Here is a 7,329-nt window from a genome sequence, read left to right on the forward strand (position 1 = left end):
GGTAGGTTTTTTGTTCTTCATTGATTATTGTTTTTTTTTTAATTTCATTTTAATTATTTGTTTTCATATGGATATTAAGTTGTTTGATATATATATATATATGGGTTAGGTATTGTAAAAAAAACATTAAATTAAAACAAATAAGACAAGATTTTGACCCTTAGATCATGATTAAATTGATGCACGGTGATATTCAGAGAATTTTAAACCTATTGTTTTATTTGTTTTACTTTAATACTTATTTTATTTTACTTAAAACCTATATATATATATACACACACACACATACAGGAAAATGTGAATATAAGATTGTACGACATTTAAGCTTAAGTGTGGAACCCCTCGAATATAAATTTTTTAATATTTATTTATTACTCGTAAAGAATAAATGTTTGGGCCCATGAATTTTATGAAATAAAAAAACAATATGCGAGTGTTCCATACCTAAGCTTAGATACCTAACAGCATTATATTACCATCCCCATATATATATGTATAAATATTATGTATAAATATATACATATTTATATATATATATAAGCGATAGATGCGTCAAGTAATGTAAGTATTTGATATAAAAATATTTGATTTAAAAGAGTAATGGAATCTTTCAGAAAATAATGAAATGATTTTGTAAATTATATTATTTAGGGTAAAATGGTAATTTCACACATCTATATAATCTTAACTTTTAAACATGTGGGTATAATTTTTATATAGTTGAGTATTTTCGACTCGCCAACCCGCCAACCCATCAATCTGATTTTTTATGGGTTGGGTTCGGGTTAGGTTGAAGGGTTGTCAGGTCAACCCGTCAACCCTATATCTTTAAAATAATCATTACACTAATTCATACGCCTCATTCTCATTTTCTATATTTCTAACCCAAAGTAACTTCAAATCTGAAATAAGAGGAAGATTCAAAATTTTGTGAGATGATAAGTGATGTAGAATGAGACGGTAAGATTATTAACACTGTGTCAAAGTACTAACAATACTCTCCTCTTTCTTTCTTTCTGGTACCCTTCGTTTTCGGCTTATTCCATCAATGATAAAGCTTTATACTGGTTGATTTATTCCATTTTATATTTATATATATTTGCTTATCAGGTCACATGAGTTGGGTCATAAGTTGACGGATTATAGTTTAAGGTTGAAATTTTTGACCTAAAACTTTTAGTGGGTTGAGTTAGGGTCAGAGTTTTTCAACCCATCAACCCGAACCGCCTATATGCATGCATAGGTTTACACACAAATGAGGTACTGATTTTCCAAATTATTAAAGTCGTTTGCCCGTTTGTACATTCACTAAATTAAAGCTACTTTGTCATTATATTTCCTACATTAATGAAATTTTAATATAATTCTTTAATAATTAAACTCAAAGATTAGACCAAATCAATATCATATAATAAAACAAACTATCATTTTTTTTCCTTAAACTTTCTACCTTTAAAAAATCAAAAATACTCTTTTTCTTTATTCATTAATTTAAACATCTTAATCTAATATATCTATAATACCCTTAATGAAATAATTTACAGTATAGATCTTTCAACACTTAAATAAGCTACAATACCACCTTTAATATTAATTACTTTTACATTCACCACTATCGTTGTCCCAATCACCGTCCCCACTACCACCCCAACCACCGTCACCGCCACCACCTCTGCCATCACTACCACACCGCCCACCGCCGCCGCATTACGCGGGAATAAGTGATCCAACTTAAACTACATGCATGTACTTACATATTTATATGTATTAAAACTTTTGTAACCACGTGGCTCAACTTACAATAAACAACATCAAGGATACATAGAAATGATAATGCCTGATAAGTTGCTTGCATTAAGCATCATAAGAACACTTAAAAGAGCATATATCTCTCAACCAATGTGGAACCAAACCAGTTTTTGGTCAAAACAGGTTTTGACCATTTGACCAAATTGACGGCTCGGGTTCTGAAACCGGCAAAAAGACCAATTTTGACCATTACTCGGGATTGTTTGGAGGGAGCGAGTCTTTTACTCAAATGTACATGCAAGAGTATCCCATAGTCGCTCCCAGATTCTCGCTGCACTCGCGATGTTTTACAATGAGGTACCTCAAACAAAAAACAAAGCCATGCTGTACGCGACTAGATTCAAAAGACAAACTAAACACTTTTTACTATTAATTAGCATGCTTTACATTATCCAATCTGCTAAAGAAAGAAAGAAACTAATTAGATGGAAAAGAAGGTATACTGGCTCTCAAGGATATGTAAACATATCCATATTTACAACCACAATAAAATCCCTTCTCTACATCTTTGTCAAAACAAAGGAAAATAACCTCGAAAAACGACTGTAAGAAACTTTAATCTCTTTGGTAAAATAATTGTTGGTTTTGCAGTAGTCAGTCATCTTACCTCATTGGCTGTATCCATTGATCCATCTTGGAACAATCTCAAGCTCAAGTTATTATATCTTTCTCTTGAATATTGTCGCGATGCTTTTCTCCAATCCGTTCCTGCCTTCATCATTGCCGTGAACTCTTCAAAACTAATCTTCCCATCCTGCAAGAATCAACAAAGAGTATTTAGTTAAAATATAGATTAAAAAACATAAAGTAAATAAAAAACACCCTTTTGCGCTATGCATATGAATATGCATACCTAGGAGACCATGCAGGTCAAATTAGATATCAAGAAAACATGAATTTGATAATTATGGGTCTAACAGATCAAAGAATTCAGTATAACAGCTCAAATAGAAAAGCAAAAATTAATAAAAACTGAACCTTGTCAGTGTCAACATCATGAATGATGGCGGAAATGACTTCTTCATTGTTGGCTTCATCATCATCAGATAAGGCTTCCCTTAGCTCTTCGATTTCTATGTACCCACTTTGGTTTTTATCAAAAAATGCAAAAGCATCTTTAAGGTGATCATCGTTACCCATTTTTCTCAAGTGAACCGAGATTGCGACGAATTCTCCATAGTTCAAGAATCCATCTTTGTCAACATCACCCTGTAGTAATGCCTTTCATTAATACATCCAGCTAAGCAGTTAAATTTCTCAAGGGCACATGAGACAACTCATTAATGATTGCTAAAAATAAATCGAATCAAGTGGGGCAGATAGGTCAAAAGGCTCCCAAGTTGAATTGTTGATAAACTTCTGTCACATTTAACTATTTACAGCCTCGTCAGCACCTGTTTTGACGTGTTACCCAACCTGCCCGACCACCATCTTGCCACCTCTATTTTAGACCGTGAATTAAGTTAAGCTTTGAAGAAGAAAAAATAATAGTGACTTGTGTCATTTTACATATAAAACATTAAAATATCACACAAGACTCGACTTTGATGCTTGAGCAGACATTATAAATCTCATACTTGACCATCAAAATCAACTACGAAAACTTACTGCTTCCATAAGTATTTGAACATCTGCATCAAGGATTTGATGCCCAAGTTTCTGCAACCCGGCTTTCAACTGAGCAAAATCGATTTTCCCTTGCTTGTTTGTGTCCATCAAGTCAAAACCTTGCTTCATGCCCGCCACCTCTTCCGCAGACAAATGCTCAGCAATTACCTGCAACGTTGTCACATAGAGACTTCAAGTTATTCACATACACAAAAACTATAGATTGTCTCAATAACAAAAATAATGAATTTCCTTACTCTTAGAGCTCTTTTCTTAAGCTTGTTCATAACAGAGAATTGCTTGAGTCTTGCTTTGACAGTTTCACCCAAAGACACATTTGGAGCTTTCTTGGCATTTTGTATCCAGGGATGATCTGACAGAGTTACAAATAACCAAAAAGAATCAGAAAAGGGTAAACAATCCCCAGATATACTCGAACAGTTTAAAACAGAGAAAGATCATCTTTATAGTACCGAGAACTTCTTGAGCAGTAAGGCGTAACTTGGGGTCAGGATTGAGCATCTTCTTGACAAGGTCCTTTGCAGTATCAGATACCTTAGGCCAAGGATCCCTCTTAAAATCTACAACTGATCGAATGATCGCTTGTGCAACACCTTGTTCAGTTTCTGCATTAAATAGAAATACTTTTTAGTATAAGGAAAATCAGGATTAGAGGTGGGAAAATCAACCCATTTGCGGATAAATAGGTTGATTTGCAATATCTTATATGTCTTATGGGTTAAACAGGTTAAGCTAAAACACTGAGCTAAAAGAAACCCTGGATAACGGGTTGAAACTCATCAAAGTGCATTCACATATATACAACCTCCCTAGGGCCTAATGGTGTTTTATGTAATCTTAAAGTTTGATTGGAACTGTAATAATACAAAGATAAGAATTCACAATCACATTTTCGAGGGTAGTTATTTATATGATTAAAATTCAATGTAAAAGTAATTCGATTAGCATTCGTAATAAAATAGTTAGTTAGATTTTATGACTGTAGTTTTGACCTGACTAAATATACGCACATTGATCAAACCTGTTTTGACCTGTTACTCAGGCTATACACCATACCCATCTTACCACCTCTAATCAAGATATTACATTAATCTGACCTGCCCAAAAAGGTGGAACACCACAAAGTAATATGTATAAAATTACTCCAGCACTCCAGACATCCACCTCAGGACCATAATTTCGTTTCAGGACTTCAGGAGCCATGTAGTATGGGCTGCCTACAATTTCATTAAATCTCTCTCCTGCGGCATATATATAGATTGACCTTCTTTAGTGCAAAGATATAGAGATAAAAAGCACCATCAAATGACTTATATATCAAATAGAGATATGTCATGTTAATAGTTTGTACCTGGCTTGAAGAAAACGGATAATCCAAAATCAATAGCCTTTAAGGGTGAGGTTTCTTTCTTGTTGGCAAACAAAAAGTTCTCGGGTTTAAGATCACGATGCATAACACCATGTTTGTGGCACATCTGTAACAAAATTCAAAATTAAGAAACCAACAGTCGAATAAAGGGAATAATTGTAATTCTATTTTATAAACACCAGCAATCACTCATGTTATCGCCATTTGTAACATGCCACTTTGACGGTGGTGTAAAACTCGGATTCTCAGCCTACAAATCGGAGAGTACTCGGAACTCAGTCAGTGGCAAAAGGCAATTAGGCTAAAATCAACTCAAAAGTTGTTCAACGGGTCAAACTTGGTAAAATTCAGTCAATTCTTTTATTTTTTTTTTATAAAGGATTTGAAGGTACACTATGTTTGACGTATTACAAAGATTATGTTTGTGTTTCTAAACAATTATATTTATCTTTTAGTCTATTTCTACGCATATGATTTCAAATCATTAAGCTGACTTTAAAATTCCATATCTGAGTACTCCCCAATTAGTCCGGGTACTCTTACCAAGGACCCTGGCTGATCCGAGTCGAAGTAGCGACTTTTGCAACCTTGCATTTTGATCAAATCTTTGAGAAGTTAAATGAAAAACAAAAAAGTAATGAAAACACCCATATATGCTATTTCTTATTACCGACCCAGAATGATCCATTCTTGCCAAATATTCTTATTTTATATCTCTGTTGCATTTTGGCTAGAATAACAGTTACTCTGATTTATAAACGTTGAAAAGTTTAACATCCCATTCAAGATGATTTTTATATGCCTTAAATTTTGGACAAAACCAATATGCTATGCAAATTACAAGAGAAAGTACAAAGTCAAGCCTTTAGGTCAGCAAGCATCATATTCTCCCATATGTGAGAGCAATCGACTCTAGAATTAAATAAAGATCTGCTGAAAACTAATTTGTCATTTTCCCATCAGTAAGGATTCTAATGCATCTATTAAGCGTATGGATATGCAACTTGCAAGTGATTACCGAAACTTGAAGAATCGGAATCAAACAAGGTGCTTTAGCCAAGTTATCCAAATTCAACTACTCTAACCCTAACATAGTCAGTTTCTGTCAGTGACTCCAAACATATAATCACACCTGCATTTTGCAATCATCAAATTACGGGCATATCAAAACACTTATAATTCTTGGCAAGTTTAGCAATTATGTCTTTAACATACGAACACAACACTATATTGTACCGAAAGACAGTATATATAAATCAGAATAGTGGTATCAACTTCACCTGAATAACCTCAACAATGGTCTTAGTCACACCGGCAGCCGCTCTCTCAGTGTAATGACCTCTAGCAACAATCCGATCAAACAACTCTCCCCCCTCACACAACTCCATAACCAAATGAACAGCATTATCATCTTCATAAGTATCTTTCAAGGTCACAATATTAGGATGTGGTGGCATATGTTTCATAATCTCAACTTCCCTCTTTACATCCTCAATATCAACTCTAGTTCTCAACTTCTTTTTCGATATCGATTTACACGCATATACTTCACCGTTCGTCTTATCCGTACACATATACGTAATCCCAAATTCTCCTCTACCCATTTCCTTACCAAGAATATATGTGCTCTCAATCTCATTTCCTGTTGGATTTTCCAACACAGTTGTTTTATACCCACCATTTGCAGATGGATTGGACACTCCGTAGTCTAACGAAAATGGGTTCGGTTTATTTTTCCCTTTTTTCTTTTTCTCACCACTAGAAGGTGAAGCACAACAATTACCCATATCACCAAACCCTTATAAATCAAATTTTTTAAAGTTTTTTCCCAAAAAAGCTTAAACCTTTAAGCTTTGTATGATAAAATGGATAAGGTTTGGTAATGGTAAGTCTTAAATCCAAATGGGTATCAAAAAGTTTACAACTTTACAATTCAAGATCAACTTAAAACCTAATCTAAACAATATAAAGTAAAAATCTTGAAATGGGTACCTTAAAAAGAATCAGATCTTGTGAATATGTAAGTTTATTATAAAACCCTGATTTTATTTGGGTTTTTCAAGAAAATAAACCTTGCTGATATGTGTGTGTGTTTTTGTGAGTGTTTTAGTGTGTGAACTTGAATGATTCGGGGTATCAAAGATTTGATAAAATTACTGATTGAGAAAGAAGTCAATGACCGTTTCCTACCAAAGACAACTACGGGGCATGTGTTATGAGTGAATAAAGGATCAAATGAATATAGTGTGAAAGAGAACGAGTGTTTGGAAAGAGAATGAATATATAAAAAATACAAAATTTTAAATAATAATTAAATTTAATATATATAATATCACTAAACCAATAAAAAATAATAATAATAATTTTCATTCTCATCCATTTTCTACATTTTATAAAGAATTGAGGGAATGGAATCGATTCCCACTTTTAGATTCTCTTTCTCTTTCTCCATTGCAACCAAACATGAGAAATCTTTCTCATTCTCTTTCTACCATTTCCATTCCATTGTACCAAACACCTCA

The 7,329-nt window shown here is 33.5% G+C and overlaps 1 protein-coding gene across 2 annotated transcripts; it reads right to left on the bottom strand.

Moving 5' to 3' along the window:
- Positions 1 to 2,148: 2,148 nt before the first annotated feature.
- LOC122606609 (calcium-dependent protein kinase 8-like) lies at positions 2,149 to 6,850 on the bottom strand. 2 transcript variants are annotated; one of them, XM_043779452.1, is made up of 8 exons: positions 6,088 to 6,850; positions 4,790 to 4,913; positions 4,536 to 4,679; positions 3,891 to 4,043; positions 3,675 to 3,790; positions 3,418 to 3,585; positions 2,788 to 3,018; positions 2,149 to 2,563 (listed from the first exon to the last, which is right to left on the bottom strand). In XM_043779452.1, the coding sequence occupies exons 1-8, from the start codon at positions 6,592 to 6,594 to the stop codon at positions 2,408 to 2,410; spliced, it is 1,599 nt and encodes a 532-aa protein (XP_043635387.1). In that variant the 5' UTR covers positions 6,595 to 6,850; the 3' UTR covers positions 2,149 to 2,407. The 2 variants fall into 2 exon arrangements, with proteins under 2 accessions (XP_043635387.1, XP_043635388.1); XM_043779453.1 differs by lacking the exon at positions 6,088 to 6,850 and adding an exon at positions 5,826 to 5,840.
- Positions 6,851 to 7,329: the final 479 nt, after the last annotated feature.

Source organism: Erigeron canadensis, chromosome 7, assembly GCF_010389155.1.
Source record: "Erigeron canadensis isolate Cc75 chromosome 7, C_canadensis_v1, whole genome shotgun sequence".
NCBI lineage: Eukaryota > Viridiplantae > Streptophyta > Magnoliopsida > Asterales > Asteraceae > Erigeron > Erigeron canadensis.